At 61.0% G+C, this 19,367-nt stretch overlaps 1 protein-coding gene across 1 annotated transcript; it reads right to left on the bottom strand.

Moving 5' to 3' along the window:
• Positions 1 to 1,141: 1,141 nt before the first annotated feature.
• C3 (complement C3) lies at positions 1,142 to 19,086 on the bottom strand. The gene is made up of 40 exons (XM_074566955.1): positions 18,948 to 19,086; positions 17,459 to 17,651; positions 16,709 to 16,868; positions 16,184 to 16,254; positions 16,004 to 16,098; positions 15,840 to 15,922; positions 15,666 to 15,756; positions 15,161 to 15,263; positions 14,829 to 14,949; positions 14,354 to 14,469; positions 13,926 to 14,072; positions 12,872 to 13,084; positions 12,583 to 12,777; positions 11,952 to 12,113; positions 11,745 to 11,874; positions 11,448 to 11,519; positions 10,833 to 11,033; positions 10,322 to 10,433; positions 9,897 to 9,982; positions 9,264 to 9,403; positions 8,967 to 9,179; positions 8,593 to 8,659; positions 8,138 to 8,224; positions 7,846 to 8,049; positions 7,532 to 7,607; positions 7,295 to 7,454; positions 7,017 to 7,112; positions 6,726 to 6,876; positions 6,422 to 6,585; positions 5,722 to 5,880; positions 5,077 to 5,227; positions 4,889 to 4,940; positions 4,575 to 4,662; positions 4,042 to 4,131; positions 3,482 to 3,587; positions 3,109 to 3,198; positions 2,575 to 2,661; positions 2,208 to 2,291; positions 1,702 to 1,837; positions 1,142 to 1,417 (listed from the first exon to the last, which is right to left on the bottom strand). The coding sequence occupies exons 1-40, from the start codon at positions 19,016 to 19,018 to the stop codon at positions 1,276 to 1,278; spliced, it is 4,965 nt and encodes a 1,654-aa protein (XP_074423056.1). The 5' UTR covers positions 19,019 to 19,086; the 3' UTR covers positions 1,142 to 1,275.
• Between the last annotated feature and the right edge of the window lie 281 nt (positions 19,087 to 19,367).

Below are 19,367 nucleotides of genomic sequence, written 5' to 3' on the forward strand. Positions count from 1 at the left end.
GCGCCGTGCACCGAGGACATGCAGCGCCGTGCACCAAGGATTGTGCAGCGCCGTGCACTGAGGGTTGTGCAGCACTGTGCACTGAGGACATGCAGTGCCATGCACTGAGGGGCGTGCAGCGCCGTGCACCGAGGACGTGCAGCACCATGCACTGAGGGTTGTGCAGCACCGTGCACCGAGGACGTGCAGCACCATGCACTGAGGGTTGTGCAGCACTGTGCACCGAGGACGTGCGGCACTGTGCACCAGGGGTTGTGCAGGGCCATGCACTGAGGATGTGCAGCACCGTGCACCGAGGGTTGTGCAGCGCCATGCACCAGGGGTTGTGCAGCGCTGTGCACGGAGGACGGGCAGCATCATGCAGCAGGGGTTGTACAGCGCCGTGCACCGAGGACATGCAGCGCCGTGCACCGAGGACGTGCAGCACCGTGCACCAGGGGTGGTGCAGCGCCGTGCACCGAGGGTTGTGCAGCTCTGTGCACCGAGGACACGCAGCACCATGCACTGAGGACTGTGCAGCACCGTGCACCAGGGGTTGTGCAGCACCGTGCACCAAGGACATACAGCGCCGTGCACTGAGGATGTGCAGCATCGTGCACCAAGGACATGCAGCACCGTGCACCAAGGGTTGTGCAGTGCCATGCACCAGGGGTTGTACAGCGCTGTGCACCGAGGACATGCAGCGCCATGCACTGAGGACTGTGCAGCGCCATGCACTGAGGCCATGCAGCACCGTGCACTGAGGATTGTGCAGCGCCGTGCACCAGGCGTTGAGCAGTGCCATGCACCAAGGACGTGCAAGCACCGGGCACCGAGGGTTGTGCAGCCCCGTACACTAAATGCCAGGCTGCAGCGTGCACTGAGGGCCACGCAGCACGATGCGCCGAGCGGCTTGCACCGATGGCACCCAGTGCCGTGCACCGACAGTCGTGCACCGATGGTGACAAGCGCAGTGCACCAACAGTTGCGCACCAACGGTTGTGCACCAACGGTTGTGCACCGATGGCGCCCAGCACCGTGCACCGACAGTCATGCACCGATGGTGCCCAGCGCCGTGCACCGCCGGTCGTGCGCCACGCAATGCGCAGCGCCGTGCACGGAGGCCGCATCCCCCTGACACCCTGCAGATTCAGAGCCAGGCTGTCAGAAAGGACTTTTTTAACCCAAAAAAAAAAAAACCCAATAAGGGGGAGGGTGGGCAACAGAGAGGGGGGCAGCCGGGGCGGGGAGGGGGGCAGGGGACGCCGCTGCCACCCAGGGTTGAGGGTCATCCGCTCAGGATGGACACCCGAACATGGTCATGGCCTCGGCGAATTCAATGAAGTCCTGGCAGAGGGCTTGAAGGTCGGGCTCCTGACACGCCACCTCCGAGGGCCACGCCTCCAGCCAGGTGTCCTTGCCGATGAGGTAGGAGAAGCTGGGGACAGCAGGGGACAATAGTGGGCCGTGGCTCAGAAGCAGGTGGCACCCCGGAAGGGACACACACAGTGGGTGCAAGGGAGTGCACAACCCCGTAGGAGACACGAGAGAATCTCAGGACTTGGGTGTCGGTGTCACTGCGTCCATGTGTCTCTGTGTCCCCATGGCCCCATGTCCCACCTCCCCGTGTCCCGCCTCCCCCTATTCCCGTCTCCCCCTGTCTCATGTCCCTGTCTTCCCGTGGCCCCCTCCGTGTCCCCACAGGTGTGCCCGTGTCCCTACCGGCCGCCGGTGACCCACAGGTCGGTGGCCAGTCCCCAGAGGAGGTAGTCCTGGCCAATCTGGAGCCGCAGAGCGTCCCGGCACTGCTGGTGGCTCACGAAGGTCCGGTTGCTTCCTGCTGGGTCCTCGTCGGTTCCTGTCCCAGGAGGGGACACCCAGGTGACGTGTCACCTCCGCCCCAACACAATAGGGACACCACTCTGACATGTCCCGCGACAGGGACTCTCCATCCCCAGGGACCCCACCGTTGTCACCGTCTCATGGGTGACACCAGCCCCCTCCAGCTTTTCCCACCACCCTTGGGTGCCTCACCCCACCTGGGTGACACCAGCCCTCATGGGTGTCTCCAGCACCCTTGGGTGACACCAACCCACCTGGGAGCCCCCACGTCACACTAATGACCCCAACCCACCTGGGTGTCCCCGCCCCTGGCTGTCCCCAACCCTAGGTGACCCCCACCATGTCCCTCAGGGTGGCCTTGTCCCCCACCCCTGGGGTGCTCGTACCCATCTTGATGACGGAGAGGATGGTCATGATGTAGTTGTCGTGGGACGCCGAGTGCTCCACTGCCATCAGCTTCACCTTGTACACTGGGGAAGGGGATGTCACCATGTCACCCCCCACCCCTAGACAGCACCCCCACTCCAGGGTGGCCCCTCAGCAGGTGGCCTCTGTCCCCCCCTTTCCTCCCTGTGTCCCTTTACATCCCCTCATCCCTCCCTGTCCCCCTGTCCCCTCCTGTATCTCTGTGCCCCTCATGTCCTTCTATGGCCCTTCATGTCCCCATCCATATCCTTTATGTCCCCTCCTTGTGCCCCAGATCCCCCCATGACCCCATATCCGCATTATCCTTCCACGTCCCCATTGTCCCACCATAGTCAACTCCTGGCTCGCAGGCACGGTCAATGCGTTGGTTGACGGTGATGGGGACGTCGTCCTTCTTCCACATGAAGCAGCTTTCTGCGGGGACACGGGGACACAGCAATGGCAAGGTCTATTGTGGCACCAACATGTCCCATCATGGCAGGGACATGTCCCACCATAGCAGGAACATGACTCCATCACAGTCATGACTGTGCCCATCATGGCCATGACACGTCCCATTGCAGCAGTGATGTGTCCCCATCACGGCCATGACATGTCCCATCATGGCCATGACACAGCCCATCGCAGCAATGATGTGTCCCCATCACGGCCATGACATGTCCCATCACGGCCATGACACATCCCATCACAGCAGTGATGTGTCCCCATCATGGCCATGACGTGTCCCCATCACGGCTGCGACATGTCCCATCACGTCCATGACAAATCTCATCACAGCAGTGATGTGTCCCCATCATGGCCATGACATGTCCCATCATGGCAGGGGTGTTGACCCAGTCTGTCCCCGTGTCCCCATGTCACCTTCGGCACAGCGGCACACATCCCCGTAGCAGATCTTGCTCAGTTGCCCCCTGTTCTTGTCCGGATGGTAGAAACGGGTGCAGCGGTCATCTGCAGGGACATGGGGACTTGAGGGGACAGGAGATGGGGGACACACAGGGGGAAAGGACCACTGGGAGACATGGGGACACAGTGGTGACATGTGGAAGGAGAGGGTCGGCAGGGGATGCAGGGGGACATGGTGACACAGGCACAGGGAGAAGGTCAGCAGGGACATGGTGGGACAAAGGGACAGGAGGGGACACAGAGGGGACTTTGTGGAAGACAGGGGGCACAGAGGGGAGTGTGGGGATAGAGGGGACCTTGAGGTGACACAAGGGGACATGGGGCGCACCGATCTTGTAGTAGCTGTAGACGGTGACGGCCGCGGGCTGGATCAAGCCCACCTGGAATCGCTGGTGGGCCTTGAAGGAGAAACACTCCTCGGCCTTGTGGGAGATCTGGGGACGGGGACACGGGGATGGGGGTGGCAGTCAGCCAGACCCTGTCCCCAGCCATGTCCCCATGTTGTCCCTGTCCATGACCTGGACCCGTCCCTGTCCTTGTCCCCACCCCTGAGATCTTTTTCCTGTTCCCACTCCTGAGATACTTTTCCAGTCCCCACCTCTGTCCCCATCCATGTCCCCAACTTCATTCCCACCTCTGTCCCTGTTCCAGTCTCCATCCGTGTCCCCAACCCCACCCATGTCCCCGTCCCAGTCCTGTCCCCACCTGTGTCCCCAACTTCATCCCCATACCTGTCCCTGCCCATGTCCCAGCTCCATCCTCTGCTCTCTTTGTCCCTGTCCCCACACTGTCCCCATCCCTGTCCTATCATGTCCCGATCCCTGACCCATCTTGTCCCTGTTCATGTCCCCATCCTGTCCTGTCTTGTCCCCAACCCCATGTCCCCACCTTGTCAAGGTAGATGACGAGGTTGCTGCGGTCCGACAGTGCTTGGTCGATCTCAAACTTGGAGATGTACCTGTCCACCCCTTCCGTGAGCTGGTGACAGGGACACGGTGACACGGGACATGCAGGACATGCAGGGACACGTGGGGACACGCAACCACATCAGGACACGGGGAAGCGTGGGCACAGGGGCACATAGGGACATGGTGGTGCCACATGGGACACGCAGGGACACATGGCCATGGCAAATGCAGGGGACTTGCAGGGATGTGGGGACACAGGGGGACATGCGGACACAGTGGCACCCAGAGGACATGGGGACACACCTCCATGGAAGGAAAGGCAGGGACACAGGGATGCAGTGGCCCAGGGGAATATGGGGACACAGTGACACACAGGGACACATGGGGATGTGGGGACATAAGGACATGGTGGGACACACATTGGGACATGGTGGGACATGATGGCACAAAGATGCAAGGTCCCATGTGTCCCCTCCGGGTCCCCACAGTGTGTCCCCATGTCCCTGCACTCACCCTCTTCAGGTCCTGGATGTCGGGCGAGAAGCCGGTCAGCATGGAGACGTCGAGGATGGACATGGTGGCATCCACGTTGTCCAGGTACCTGTGGGGACAGGGTTGTGGCCACCCGCCTGTCCCCAGCTGCCCTATTGTCCCCAGTGTCCCCATCCCTTGTGTCCTTGTTCCCAAGGATCCCTACAGGACAAGGTGGGACTGTGCTCTCTCTGACCTCAGTGTCCCCCTTTCCCTAATGTCCCTGTCCCCAGTATCCCCGTTCCCCTCCCCATCTCCAATGTCCCTGATGTCCCGATGTCCCCAGCCTGTCCTACCTGGCGCAGATGGTGATCTTGACGGAGCGGAAGACACCCTCCTGTTCCTTGCCTATGGGGGGACATGGGGACAATGAGGGGACACAGGGGATGTGGAAGGAGACATGGGGTGCCATGGGGGGGACTTGGCAGAGGGGGACATGGCGGGTCCACATAGAGGACATGGCGGGGACGTGGGGGGGACTCACCTGTCCTCACGTCCTCCACCTGCACCTGCAGGTCGAAGTTGTCACACTTGTTCTCCTTGTCAGGGACCTTGGCATTGTAGACAGTCACCACTGTCATCGTCCCCTTGCCTGTACCCTCAGCTTTCACCGTGAAGTCCTCATTCAGCTTGGTCTGTGGGGACAGGGGACATTAGGGAGGGACGGGGACATCCCCTGGGAGGGAAATGGAAGGCATGTGGCATCCTGGGGACATGGAGGCACATGAGGACATGGAGGGTGTGTAGAAGGGACAAGGGACATCCCAGGACATGGAGGGGACAGCAAGACACAGAGGGGACAGGGACATTGAAGGGACAAGGAAATCGGAAGACAGAGAGGGACATGAAGGGGACAGAGACATTCCAGGTCACAGCAAGGGAGGGGACAAGATCAGCTTGGGACATGGAGGGACACGGCAGGGACATCCCAAGCCTTGGAAGGACACAGAGGGGACAGGACATGGAAGAGACAGGGACATCTGAGGCCGTAACAAGGGGACAAGTTTATCCTGGGACATGAAGAGACACAGAGGAGACAGGGACATCCCATGGAGAGCCAAGAGCAGGGTGAGCAAATGCTGCATCCCCACGGTCCCGATGGTGACGGTGACAAGAAGGGGGTGGGTACCTCAGCGGAGCGTGCCACCAGGGCGTTGCGGTTCTCGATGCGGTAGGTGATGGCACTGGCACGTCGTGGCAGCAGCACCGACACGTCCAGGCTGAGCTCGAGCTGCCGTGGAGTTGACACCTGGTACTGGGCCAACGCTTGGAACACCAGGATGGTGGCCTGCGGGGACACCCGTGTCACCAGGGCTTGGGGACAGCATCTGGAGTGTCCCCAAAGGCCCCTGGGTGGCCTTGAGCCTAGGGTGACCCCAAGTCCTGGGGCCACCTGATATCACCTGGAATGTACCCGTGGTGGGGTCTTGCGGAGCGCAGTTGTCCCCCAGGGACAGGATGTGTCCCTGAGGGTCCCCAGGGTCTGGAGGTGTCCCCCAGGGACAGACCTTTTAGGTTTTCCAAAGCCCTTGAGATCCCATGAGACCAGGAGTGTTCCCCAAGGATACGCCATGTCCCCAGGGGTCCCAAGGGCCCTGAGGGGTCCCCCAATGCTTTTGAGGTCCCATGGGACCAGAGGCGCCCCCCCAAGAGACATGTCATGTCCCTGGTATCCCCAGGGCCACAAGGTGATCCCTCAACCCCCAACCAAGCCCTCAACCTCCCTCTTCCCCATCACACAGCACTCCTCCCCATGGCTGTGGGTGCCAAGGCAGCACCCATGGGTGCCAGGACGGGACCCATGGGTGCCAGGGGGGTCAGTAGTCCACCTGAGTGGATCCGTAGCCACCACCAAAGTAGTTCTGCTGGGCAAGCCAGCGGGCCACTGGTCCCGTCAGCTCCGGCTTCTCCATTTGCAGCAAGGACAGCAACGCGTAGGACGTCCCCTCGATGTTGTAGGTATGGGCGTTGCGTTCCTCCCAGCGTTTGCCCTCTGGGGTGACATCGGTCCCTCAGCACCCTCTAGGGATGATTTCTCCCCCCAACAGGTAACCCATAATTACCTCTCCCCCTCCCCCAGCCCATGACCCCTGCGGTTTTGTGCCCCCCCCCCCAGCCCCAGTGAGACGTCACCTTTGGAAAACTTCATGAGAACTTTCTCGCTTTTGAGTCTCTCCGTCAGGGCCAAGGCGTAGGAGGCCAGGGCCACCGTGTAGGGTCGGCTCAACGACTGGTACCTCCGGGCAAGGTAGTCGGCGGCTTTGTTGATGCTCCCGTCCAAGCTCTGGGCAGAAAGAATGGTAAGTTTGGATTCTCAAGTGGCTGCTATAAGGGTTGGGCACCTCATCTTGAAGGTCACTTCTATGTGACAGGTGCCAGTTGTCCCTCCTCTCCTCATGTGGGGTTGAGGACTGGGCCACTCACGTTGACATGGTCCTTGCAGACCATCCGTGACTCCTGCAGCGCGACGAGGACAAAGGCTGTCAGTGACACCTCGGGCTCAGCGCCCTGGTAGCCTCCCTGGGTGACAAAACGGAGGGGAAAAAAACCTCAGGATCGTGGTCTTCTCAGCAAGCTCTGTCCCCCAACACTCATCCCCATCACCCAATGTAGTACTTTCCCCATAGCTCATTCCAAAAGCCCATCCTCGAGCCACCAGGGTTTTGGCCACCAGCAGGGACAGGGTTTAGATCCCCCCATACCACCATCTCCTTGTGGATGACAGGAGCATCTTCTTGGAAAATCCCATCTGGCTTCTGCTTCTCCAGGATGAGCCATTTCACGGCCCCACAAACCACCTCGGGCTCGATGTCTACCAGCTTGATGGCCATAGCAAAGACTTTGGCTACGTAGGCTGTCAACCTGAGGGCAGGAGGACCTTAGTGTCATGTCCAACCATGTCAGCTGGACCCACGTATTGGTGGCAATGTGACCCTCACCAGGTGCTTGATGGACGGTCCTTGAAGGCAGCATAGGAGCCGTCAGGTTTCCGGAAAGCAAGTTGTTGGGTGTAACCTGGTGAGGAGATGGTGGTTGGCCAACACAACGAGCACCCAGCCAAGTTGAGGTAGCTTCAGGCCACCATCCCACTCCAGAGCAAACCAGTAGCTCTAGAAATCCCCAAACTGGTAGCACCCAACCCGTGTCTTCTTCAAAGGTGCAGGTCTCTTCAGCACCTTGGATGATGGTGACATTTTGCACCCTGAGAGAGGAAACCAGAGGGCGCTCCCAACCCTTTGGGGGATGCTCCTACCTTTTTTAATCAAGTTGATGGCCTCAGTGCGGCGGTCAATGCCGAAGCTTTCCCACTGCAACGTGCTGTCCAGGTAGTGGGTGGCAATGACAGTGGGCGTCATCCCGATCATGTTCTGCTCCCCGCAGCCCGCTGGCGTCACGATGAGGTGCTTCAGCTTGTCCCCGTCGATGGCTTTCTCCACCATGATGGACACAGGGTTGCCTGGAGCAGAAGACGGGGAGACGTCAAGCCAGGAGCGTCCCACCCCATCCCAGTTCATCCCCAGTTGTGTTCCTTCCCCCACTCTCACCTTGGATGCTGACTTTGGTCTCCGACTCAGTGTTGGGGACAATGTCCGAGAGGTTTGCTGCCCTCACCTTCTCTTCCTGTACACCATCTGTGGGGCAAGGAGGCCAGGATGGAGATGGGTGGCCCCAACTCCTTCATAAGCCGCCCACCACCACCACCCTGAGGTGACCCAGCCCTGCCCCACATCTGCCCCAGGATGTCCCTTGTCCCTCAAGATATTCCAGAGCCATAGCAGGATGTCCCTTCTCCCTTGAGATATCCCAGCTCCATAGTACGATGTCCCTCGTCCCCCAAGATGCCCCAGTCCTACCCTTGGTGATATATCCTTCATCCCCCAAGATGTCCCAGACCCCACAGTGTGACTTCCCTTGTACCCTGAGATGTCCCAGACCCTTCTCTCAAGTGGGACATCCCCGTGGGGCTGAGACATCCCCAAGACCAGCCAGGGCCACTCACTGACTCCCTTCGTCTTCGGGTCCAGCTCAACTATCTTCACCGTCTTCTCCAACCTCATCCCTTCAGGCTGCAGAAGTGAGAGTCCAATGCTAAAAGGCTGGGCTGGTTTTGGGTCCCCCCCTTCCCAGCCTCTCTGGGTTGTCCAGGAAAGGTAGCCCAGTATAAACCAGCATCCCCAGGTCATGCAACAAACTGGGAGAGCCCCAGAAGGTCACATGTGAGCATCCTGGCGGGGGAGGATCCTTCATCCCTGAGTACCAACACCGGTATGAAAGCGGAGACAGGAATGTCACACGGATACCATGCTGGAGACATCTCAGGGACGGAGGTGGCACCATGTGGTGGAGACGCCATGGGCAGCAATGACCACTCACCACAACTTTGAGCTTCTTCTTGACACCGTCAGCCACGAAGCTGCCCCGAACGGCTGCCTTCACCTCGACGTCATGCAGCCCCAGCTGCAAGGGCACGATGACGAAGGGCACGGCCCATGATGACTGGGCTTTCAGTTTGAGGATCTGCTGGTAGCGCTTCTTGGAGGTGGAGGCACTGCACAAGGCTGGGTTGTACATCAGCTCCACACGCACCTACAGGGCACAGAGATGTTGGCCGTGGGGTTCAGGTGGCCACAGACCTCCCCCCAGAAGCCCAGGTGTGGCTCCCCTGCCCACCGTGATATCGTGCGTCCAGTAGTTGTAGAGGATGGCTCGGATCTCCACCTGCTCGTTCCTCACCACAGAGTAGGGCAGGCGCAGGTCGATGAAGAACTCCTTCATCACTGTGATCTCATAGGGGTCAGCCACACACAGCCCTGTGGGGTGGCCCCCAGGGACATGGGGTTCAGGCTTATGGGCCTGATGTCTCAGGGACATCCCCAAGGGTTTTGGAGATCCTTCAAGTCCCATGGCTTCCTCCCAAGGCTTAGGAGATCCCTCAAGTCTCATGGTGTCCTCCCAAGGTTTAGGAGATCCTTCAAGTCCCATGGAATCCTCCCAAGGCTTAGGAGACCCCTCAAGTCCCATGGAGCCCTCCCAAGGTTTAGGGGAAACTTCAAGTCTCATAGAGTCCTCCCAAGGCTTAGGAGATCCCTCTCAAGTCCCAAGGACTGCCACCAAGCTTTGAGGGATCTCCCCAAAATTTGGGGCACCTCCCCAGTGGTATGCACCCCTCTAAGATTTTGGAGATCTCTCAAACCCCAAGGAAACCTGCCAGGCTTTAAGGGACCCTTCAAATCCCAGGGACCACCCTGAAGGTTTGGGGGATTCCTCTGATCCCCAAAGACACCTTCCTCCTTCATCACGCACCCTTGGTCGGTGAGATGCTGACAGCCAGCACCTCCCACGTAGTGATGGAGTCCTTCAGGTATACAGGCAGAGTCTTCATGGAGATGCTGGAGAGGATGAGAACAACCAAAGGGGTCATAATTGTCCCCAAACCAGGCTAAGGAGGTATAACCAGCCATCAAGCTGGAGTAGGGTGGGTCATAGGTGGTCCTTCAGCTAGACTGGGGGTTGTAGATGGCCCTGAGCTGGACCAAGGTGTCATAGCTGGTCCCAAAGCAGCACCATAGCTGGTGGCCCTTGTCTGGCTGACAGGGAGGGGAATCACAGCTGGTCTCCAGACTGGGAGTGGCAGTGTCTGGATCTGGACAGGGAGGAGGTGATGATCCCCAAGGTGGAGGATCACCCCATGGGGTGGAGGTGTAGTGGGACAAGGGCACAGGGCTCACCCCAGCTCATTGGGCTTCTCCGTTAGTTGTTCCACTTGCCACAGCCAGCTCTCCGGGAAGAGGCTCCGTGAGACAATGTCCTCATCAGACAGGAAGTCATCGTCCTCCTCGCCTAGGGGTGGTACCATCCCTCTCGACCGTGGCCTCAGGGGCCCAGCCCCTGGGTGGAGCCAGTATGATCCCAGCACCATCCAAGCACCACCCTTGTTTTACTCAAGCATCATCTAGGCGTCACCCAACTTTGACCCAACCGTTGCCCACAATTCATCCAAGTATTGCCCAAGGACAGCACAAGCAACACCTGAGGTTCACCTGACCTTCACCCAAGCACCGCCCAAGGATAGTGCCAGCAATGCCTGAGGTTCACCTGATCTTCACCCAGGCATTGCCCGAGGATAGCCAAAGCAATGCTTGAGGTTCACCCGATCTTCACCCAAGCTTTGCCCAAACTTCACCCAAGCTTTGCCCAACCACCAGCTCCGTCACCACCCCACCAGTGCCCAGCACTTGCTTCGAGCCAGCTCGAGGTGGAACTCCCGGTGCTTCTTGTCGCGGATGCCCTTGATGTAGTTGCAGCAGTCGAGGAAGGCATGGATGCAGGCTTCTCCATCCTGGATGTAGTTGGTCCGTTGCTCACAGCTGTGGCCCATGGGGTTTTCCTTCATCCCATCCTCACAACACTTGCGCAGCGCCTTGTCCGTGTACTCAGCCGCTGCCAGCACCAAGGCACCCAACTGGCACCCAGTCCCAAAAACCCTGGCCCGAGTGCTGTCAGGGACATGGGACACTCTGGTGTCCCTCAGGGATTTGGGGCAATGGTATTTGTTGGGTTATGGGGTGCTGTGCTATCACCAGGGACATGGGACACTGGTGTCCTTTGGGATATGGGGTGCTGTGGTATAAGCACAGACATGGGACACTCTGGTGTCCCTCAGGGACCTGGGACACTGGTATTGATTGAGACGTGGGATGTTGTGGTGTTGACTGGGACGTGGGATGCTCTGGTGTCCCTCAGGGACCTGGCACACTTTGGCACCCTCAGGGGACATGGGACAATCCAGTGTCTCCAGCGACACAGGACATTCCAGTGTTCTTGGGGACACAGGACACTGCCAGTGCCACCTACCCTTGGTGCCTTTGTACTCGATGAGCTGCAGGGAGCGGCGCTTGCGTTTCGCAGGCTGGAGACACTGGACCTCTGGGGACAGAGAGGACACAGGTCAGGACCCCACAGTGTCACAGCCCCAAACCCAGGTGTCACTTCCCCTTGACATCAGTTGTCACATCCCAAAGCTCAGGGGACACCTCCCCCATCCCTGAGGTGTCACACTCCCCCACCTTGAAGTGCCACATCCCAAGGTTTCGCCAACCCCATCTCCAAGGTGCCACCCCAGGTTGTCCCAGTCCCCAGCATGTCCCCTACCTCCTCGCTGTGGCGTGGTGACCTTCACGCTGGTGACCAGGCTGAGGCCAGCATCAGCAAAGACACCCACGTTGTCCCTCCCGCTGCCCGGGGTGCAGCCAATGTCACTCTTCTCCACTGTGTCCCAAACCTGTGACCAACATGGGACAGCCATGACAGCCACTGCCACCACCCGGGGACAGTGGGGACGGGGACCTGGGCACCCACCTTGGACTGGGTGAGCTTGTTCTTCTTGCTGAGGACAAAGACACCCTTGTCCACGACCACCAACCCCACGTGGGCATTGTGGTCACCCTCGACGCGCAGCCGCATGCGTGTCCCTGGTTCGTGCACCCGGTTGTCACCCTCTGTCGCTCCCTTCACCACCAGCTGCCAGGAACACGGGGTGGGGTGGGGGTCATGGCCATGGGATACCCCCAAAAAAACCTTCACTGTACCCCCAGGAGCTGCCCCATGGGGGTACCCCAACCCCACAGGGTGTTGGAGTCCTCCAGGGGTAGCTGATGGCTCTGTCCTCCACCACGGAATGTCTGGATCATCAATCGGCCACCTGGGCCACCCAAAGCTCCCCATGAGATGCCCAAGCCCTTCATGGACTATCCAAACAACCTAAGTGACACCCAGTCCCCATCATGGGTCACTCATTCTTCAAGGGCCACCCAAGGACCCCATGAGATGCCCAAGCCCCCCATGGACCATCCAAAGCACCTAAGCGCTACCCAATCTCCATCGTGGGGCCCATCATGGACCATCTCAAGGGCCACCTAAACCACCCCCAAGGCCCAGACAATACCCCCACAGGCCCCTTCAACCTCTAGGACAGTGGGGACACACTCACAGTGCCCATGCAAGTGTCCTTGACATCAACCCAGATGGAGTCGGCGACAATCTCGCCGGGCATCACGAAGTAGTAGGCCACGATACGGAAGGAGGGGATGAGCTCGGTCGTCACCGGCAGTGACATGGTGACCAGGCTCTGGCCAGGCTCGTGCCGCTGTCGCCCCACGTGGACGATGCGCCCCTTGCTCAAGATCTGTGGCGGGCAAGGAAAGGCAGGGTTGGTGGCACCTGGACACCTGGGTCTCCAAGATGGGGAGCAGTTGGTTGGCAGAGGCCAAGGTGCTCACCAGGTAGGTGAAATAGGGGACAGAGTCACGGACGGCATTGCTGTTGCTCTTGAGGTGGAAGTTCACAGCAAGGTTGTCACCAGGCTGGAGCTCGGTGGCCCCCACGGCCAGGTGGAGGAGGTTGCCGGATCCACTTTGGGTGCGGTAAGCTTCGGCAGTCATCTGCCGCGAGGCTTGGCGGTCGGGAGGCAGCCCTGGTTGGTCCGTCCGCACCTGCAACACAGGGGACATGGTGGCACTTGGTCACCAGGAAGAGGCGTGGACATGGGTAGGGGTCAACATGGAGGTCTTGGCCACCATAGAGGTCTTGGTTGTCCTGGTCTCCCTGACCCCTGCTGCCCTGGTTCTTGGTCAATGGCGATCATCTCCTCAGTCAATGTGATCATCTCTGCTACCCTGGATGTCTTGGCCACTCTAGTCAACTCAACCAACTTAGTCCCCCTGACATTGCCCCTCCTGGCCCTTGGCTACCCTGAACAGCATGGCCCCTCCCATCCCCTTGACCTTGGCCATCCTGGTTCTTGGTTACTGGTAAACCATTCTGACCCTGGCTGCAGGCCACCATGGACGACTTGGCCACTACGGACATCTCCACCAGTCTCCCTGACACTGTCCATCCTGGTCTTTGATCACCCTAGATGTCTTGGTCAACCCAATTGTGTTGGCCGTCATGGTTGCCCTGACACCAGCCATCCTGCCCCTTGGCCAATGGTGACCAGGATAGCTCTGGTCCTTGGTCACTCTGGACATCTTGAGCACCACAGTCATCTCAGTCATGCTTGTCTCCCTGACCTTGGCCATCCTAGTCGTTGGTCACCGGTGAAGAGGGTGGCTCTAACCCTTGTCCACCATGGGTGCGTAGGTCACCTGATCCTGCTGTCCTGGTCCTTGGTCAATGGTGACCATGCTGGCCATGGTCCTTGGTCACCCTGGACATCTCAACCACCTTGGTTGTCTCAGCAACCCCAACCCCCAGGTCACTTCAACCACCCCTGTCCTCTGCCACCTTGGCCACCCCAGTTCCAAGGCCACCCCGGTGTCCATCCCCACTCACAGTGATGGGGACAGCATCCTTGTTGGCCGGCATGTTGAGGACCAGTTTGGCTGTGCCATCACGCTGGGTGGAGACGAGACCCTGGAAGCCGTCAGCCTTGACAGTGACACGTGGTGCTGGGGACTCATCAGGGTTAGTGACATAGACCTGCAGGGGATGTGGTGTGACATGAGGACATTACGTGGGGTCATGGCATGAGGGACATGGCACCTGGTGCCATCCAGGTGACACAGGGACAGACCACAGTCCCCAGGCCCTCGGCAGGTGACACAGTGATGACACGGGGACAGATCCTGGTCCCCAAGTCTCTTCCACCCACAAACCCCCAGACTTGTCCCGTCTCCATCCCAATGTTGGGGACCCCGGTACCATGGAGGTCCTGGGCCAATGCCACCGCTGTTCCCATCCCTGTCCCCAGGTGCCATTACCGTCAGATCAAAGGGCATCCCCGGCTTGAAGTACTTGGGGGTGCGGGTGAAGTGGATGGTGTACGGGGATGTCACGATGCGGATGCCACTGCGTTGCGCCTCCACCATGTCACTGCCTGCGGTGGCCACGGGAACGACCATGTCACCCAGTGCCGGGACAGGGCTCCCAGTACCCACCAGGGACCGCCCCGTCCAATCTTGGGTGGCCCCAGATGTCCCCATCCTCATTGTCCCAAAGCCCACCTGTCCTCATCCTTGCTGTCCCCAACCCCATATCTCCCTGTCCTTTGCTGTCCCCAACCCCATGTGTCACTGCTGTCCTCATCCCCCTAAGTCCCCACATGTCCCCAGGTGTCCCCCCCACCTACCCAACTTGTTGGAGCCTGTGACAGAGACAAACAGCCCATGGCCTCATACGTCCCTGCTGTCCCTAACCCCCCAAGTCCCCCGTGTCCCCTGCGGTCCCCCTGCACACCTGACTCGGTGAGTACAGTGACGGAGACGTAGAGCGAGTGTCCCACCAGCTCCCGGGGGTTGGCGAATCGTTGCCGCAGCATGGCCATGGACAGCACAGCTTCCCCGTCCCCGTCGGTCACCTGTGGTGCAGAGTTAGTGGGACAGGGGACAGCCATGGGGACCGGGATGGGGACAGGGATGGGAGTGGGGACAGGGGATGGCAGAGCTCAGCATGGGAGAGGGATGGGGACAGGGATGACGGTGTGGATGACAGGGCTCAGCAAGGGACAGAGCCCAACAGAGGGCTAGAACAGGGACAAGGGAGGGGGACAGGGACAAGGACAGGGTCACCTGGACGCGCCGCAGGGACTGGGGGATGCTCTTCTTCTCATCATCCACCATAACGCCAAAGAGGACGAAGGCTGTCCCCTGCAGGCGCTTCCCGTACAGGTACCTGTGGGCAAGCCACCACTGTCACCCTCAGCCCCTGTCCCCATGTCCCCATCACATCCACATCACTGTCACCCCACCTCCCCACATCCTCTTGTCATACAACCCCGTCACCCCGTTGCCCCATGTCCTCATCGCCCTGTCCCTGTCACTCCACCTGCCCATGTCCCCCTGCCATCCCCCCCATCACACCCTGCCACCTTCATCACCCTGTGTCCCCCTCACCCCCTGTCCCCATCATCCCACTTCCCCACATCCCCATCACCCTCATCCCTGCCACCTTGCACCTGTGCCAGCCCCTCATCCCTGGGGACGTTGAGCAGGAGCAGAGCAGGAGTGTCACCCTACACCACCACCCAGGGAGGTTTGACCCCCATAACGAACAGTTTTGGGGTGCCCACCCCACCTGGCCGTGATGGACACTCGGAAATCCTCCTGCCGGTCGATGTAGAGGAACTTCTCCTCTGGCTCCAGGACCACCTCAAAGCTTGGGAGCACTGGGGGGGAGACACCCAATGGACCCAGGCATCCAGGACAGGTACAAGGGACCCAGGGGTCCGGGCCCCCCCCCCCACCTTACCATACTCCTTGACTTCAAACTGGGTGCTGAAGACCTGTTCTGGTGAGTCTTCGAATCTGGCCATTATCGTCCATGTCCCCAGGCTGGAAAAGGCAGGGGACAGAGTGAGGGGACAAGTCTGGAGACACGGATATCCCTGGGCCACTCTGGGAGGTGGCACCCACCTGATGACCTCGGGCAGCTTGTGGTTGAGGGAGAAGATGCCCGTCTTCGTTGGCGAGGACACGGGCACTTGTTTGATGATGACATTATCAGGCGTCTGAAGGGACATGACATGGAGTGGTTGGGGACTGTGGCATGGGTGGCTGTGTCCCCATGTCCCTGTGTCCCCAGTGGGCACCCACCTTGACCTCCACGACCACCGTCTTGGATGCTGGCTCCATGAGGTGGTTCAGAGCAAAAAGGCGGCAGAGCACTGGGAGCGGACATGGGGGGACAAGGTAAGCAGGGATGGTGTGGGGACACCCAGAAATGGGTGCTGGACCCCAAAATGGGTGCTGGGTCCCAATGGAGATGCAAGGGGCACATCCCCAAATGGTTGCTGGACCCCAATGGGGACATCATGGCAAGGTCCTCAAATGACAAGGTCCCAAGGTGCTGTAGAGGGGAGGCAACACACCAAGATGGCACTGACACCCCAAGGCGACATGGAGGGGACCCAACATCCCAAGGTGCCAGCAGCACCCCAACATGCCATGGTGAGACCCAGCACCCTAAGGTCACACCAGCACCCCAAGGTGTTGTGGAGGGGATCCAACACCCCAGGAGGCCACCAAGACCCCAAGGTGCCAATGGAGGGGACCCAACACCCCAAGGTGCCACCGGCACCCCAAGGTGCCATGGTGAGACCCAGGACCCCAAGGACACACCAGTGGAGCCGGGGGTGTAGATGGGCTTGTCCGTCTGCAGGAAGATGTGGCCACTCTGGAGTGACACCAGCAGCACCTTCTCCAGGGTCGTCTGGCCCACCCGCGCCGTCACCGAGACAAACTGTTTCCCCGCTGTCTGCGGCAGGGCCTTGGCCAACACCTGCGGTGACGGAGGACACCAGGTGGCACCTGCACCACAGGGACGCCGCAGGGGACACCAGATGGCACCCATGCCCAGGGAATGGAGCTGAGGATGCCAGGTGACAGTCCCCGAGGACTCCAGGGTGACCGTCATCAAAGACCCAGGGGTGACTATCCTCTAATCATAGGGTGACCATCTCCAAGGCCCCCTGGGTGACTGTCCCCAAAGATGGCCATCTTCAAGGACCCCGGGGTGACAGTCCCCAAAGATCCAGGGGTGACCATCCCCATGGACCCAGGGGTGACCATCCTCTAATCATAGGGTGGCCAGCTCCAAAGACCCCCAGGGTGACTGTCCCCAAAGATGGCCATCTCCAAGGATTAAGGGGTGACCATCCTCTAATCATAGGGTGGCCACCTCCAAGGACCCCGGCGTCAGTGTCCCCAGGGACCTCAGAGCAACCATCCCCGTGGTGACCATCCTCCCCCAGGTCCCACCAGCCCCGTGGAGGTTCTCCACCATACAGGGTTGAGCCCCGTGGATCAGCCTCTCCGGGGTGGGACGGGGGCAGTGACCGGCAGGGCGGTGACACAGAGGTGGTGACATACCTTGATGGTGGTGGTGCCCAACATGCCCTGGTCAGGGCTGAGTGGCAGGCGGGTCTGGTAGAGCACGTGGCGCTTGAGGGGAAAGTCCTGCACCAGGACGGTGGCCTCGACGGGGGCATTCAACCCCGGCGCCTCCACCACCACCCGCTCCTCCGTCTCCAGCCGCAGCACCGCCGGTGTCACCATTGTCACCCTGGGGACACCGGCCGTCAACGGGGGGGGGGGGGAAGCTGTCACAGGGTCCCCCCAAGCACCCTGGGGACCTCAAAGCACCCAGACCCCCACCCCCCCCGCAAAATCTGTCCCCACAGCACCCTAGGGACCCCGTGATATGTCACCCACAGCACCCTGGGGACCCCACAACGCCCCAGGGGGACACCCCCCCCCCGATCTGCCCCATAGGCCTGAAGCAACCCCAAAACCCCCATTGCCCCCCAATATCCCCCCATTTCACCCCAATATCCCCCTCACTGCCCTCCAGGACCCACCCCGGGGGCGGGGGGGAGCTGGAAAGGGGGATCCCATCTAGGGTGGGGGTCCTGGTCAGGGAGGTCCTGGGTAGGTTGGGGGGTCCCTGGCAGGGGGGGGTCCCTGTTGGGGTGGGGGTCTCAGACAGGGGCGTTCTGGTTGAGAGGGTCCCAGATATGAGGGTCTCCTTCAGGGTGGGGGGGTCCTGGCCATGGGGGGGTGGTCTACCATGGGGGGTTCCATCTGGGGCAGGGGGGTCTCGGCTAGGGACGGGGTCCCAGCCCGGGGGGGGGGTGTCTATGGGTGGGGATCCCATGGGTGAGGGTATCTCAGGGTGCAGGGATCCCACGGGTAGGGTGGGGGGGTGGTCTACCATGGGGGGTTCCATCTGGGGCAGGGGGGTCTCGGCTAGGGACGGGGTCCCAGCCCGGGGGGGGGGTGTCTATGGGTGGGGATCCCATGGGTGAGGGTATCTCAGGGTGCAGGGATCCCACGGGTAGGGTGGGGGGTGTCCAGAAGCGGGGGTCCAGAGGGTTGGGGGGGGGTCTCATGGGTGCATGGGGGATCCCAAAGTGGATCCCATGGGTGGGGGGTCCCAGAAGAGCGGGTCCAATGGGTGGCTGGGGTCTTATGGGTGCATGGGGGATCCTGGGGGGGGGGGGGGCGTCCCATGGGTGGGGAGTGTCCCAGAAGAGGGGGTCCAATGGGTGGGTGGGGGTCCCACAGGGGAACCTGGTGGAGGTGTGGGGGGGGGTCCCATGGGTGGTGGCGGGGGGGGTCCCACAGGGGATCCCGGTGGAGGGGGGGGGTCCCATGGATGGTGGCAGTGGGGGGGGGTCCCACAGGGGATCCCGGAGGAGGGGGGGGTCCCATGGGTGGTGGCGGTGGGGGGTCCCACAGGGGATCCCGGTGGAGGGGGGGGGTCCCATGGGTGGTGGCGGGGGGGGGGGGGGTCCCACAGGGGATCCCGGTGGAGGGGGGGGGGGTCCCATGGGGTGGGGGGGGGGTCCCCGTGACTCACAGTTGGGCGTGGGTGGGGGTCGCGTGCAGCAGCAGGAGGCCGAGGAGGAGGGGCAGCGCCGGAGCCCCCATGGCTGTAGGTGGGGGTCAGGGACAGGGGATCCGGGGGGGTGTGTGTGGGGGGGTCCCCTTTATGGTGGCACCGCTGGTTAATGGGTAACCAGCACCCGGACGCCTGGGTCCACCCATATTCGGGGCGGGGGGGGGGGGGGGCGGGACGGACACCTGGGTTCACCTGGGTGGGGGCTGGGGAGGGTCTGCCCGGACCCCTGGGTCCACCCATGGCAAGGGGGTCTGGCATCCACTTTGGGGGTGGGGGGTGTCCCAGATCCTTGGGTCCACCTCGGGGGGGGGGCTGGGAAGCACAGGACACCCGGGTCCACCCACATGGGGGGGCTGGGGGGGGGTGGGGGAGGGACTG

Source organism: Larus michahellis, chromosome 25 (assembly GCF_964199755.1).
Source record: "Larus michahellis chromosome 25, bLarMic1.1, whole genome shotgun sequence".
Taxonomy (NCBI): domain Eukaryota; kingdom Metazoa; phylum Chordata; class Aves; order Charadriiformes; family Laridae; genus Larus; species Larus michahellis.